Source organism: Buceros rhinoceros, unplaced genomic scaffold (assembly GCF_000710305.1).
Source record: "Buceros rhinoceros silvestris isolate BGI_N320 unplaced genomic scaffold, ASM71030v1 scaffold20657, whole genome shotgun sequence".
NCBI lineage: Eukaryota > Metazoa > Chordata > Aves > Bucerotiformes > Bucerotidae > Buceros > Buceros rhinoceros.
Genome location: NW_010423007.1, coordinates 3,168 through 3,699, shown reverse-complemented (window position 1 = coordinate 3,699; position 532 = coordinate 3,168). Strand labels below are relative to the sequence as shown.

General features: G+C 61.5%; 1 protein-coding gene across 1 annotated transcript in view; it reads left to right on the top strand.

Annotated features, from left to right (window-relative positions):
* The window catches only part of LOC104497071 (sodium/nucleoside cotransporter 2-like), a gene marked incomplete at both ends in the record, with an annotated part of 6,624 nt that overhangs the window by 2,930 nt on the left and 3,162 nt on the right, over window positions 1-532 (top strand). Inside the window, one exon of the mRNA XM_010140284.1 lies at window positions 38-140. Within this exon, the coding sequence (XP_010138586.1) occupies window positions 38-140 (103 nt within the window). The remainder of the gene's footprint in view (window positions 1-37; window positions 141-532) is intronic.

Sequence of the window (532 nt, the reverse complement as noted above, 5' to 3'; positions counted from 1 at the left end):
GTCCCCGTTCTGCTCTTGGTGCCCATGTGTGCTGGAGAACCGTTTTCTTGTGCATTTGCTTGGAGTTCTTGTTAGGACTCCTCATCCTCCGAACAACCCCTGGCAGCCAAGCTTTCCAGTGGCTGGGGGACCAGATCCAGGTACCGCATCTGCTCACCCCGTCCCGTCCTTGTACCCTCCGTGTGGCCCCTCCTGGGATCAGCAAGAAGACCAGAGGGTGACAGAAAGAAGAGCTGCGGGGACGAGGGACAGGTTCTGGGGTCTGACGCACAATGCGCTGAGGAGCAGCTGAGGGACCTGGGGGGGCTGAGGCTGGGGCAAAGGAGGCTCCTGGGAGACCTTCTGGCTCTGACAACTGCCTGACAGGAGGGTGGAGCAAGCGGGGGTCGGTCTCTGCTCCCCAGGAACAAGTGACAGGACAAGAGGAACCGGCCTCAGGTTGTTGCAGGGGAGGGTGAGGTTGTCCCTGACGAGCAATTTCTGTCCCGCTGGGGTTGTGCTGGCGTGTCGCAGGCTGCCCAGGGCAGTGGAG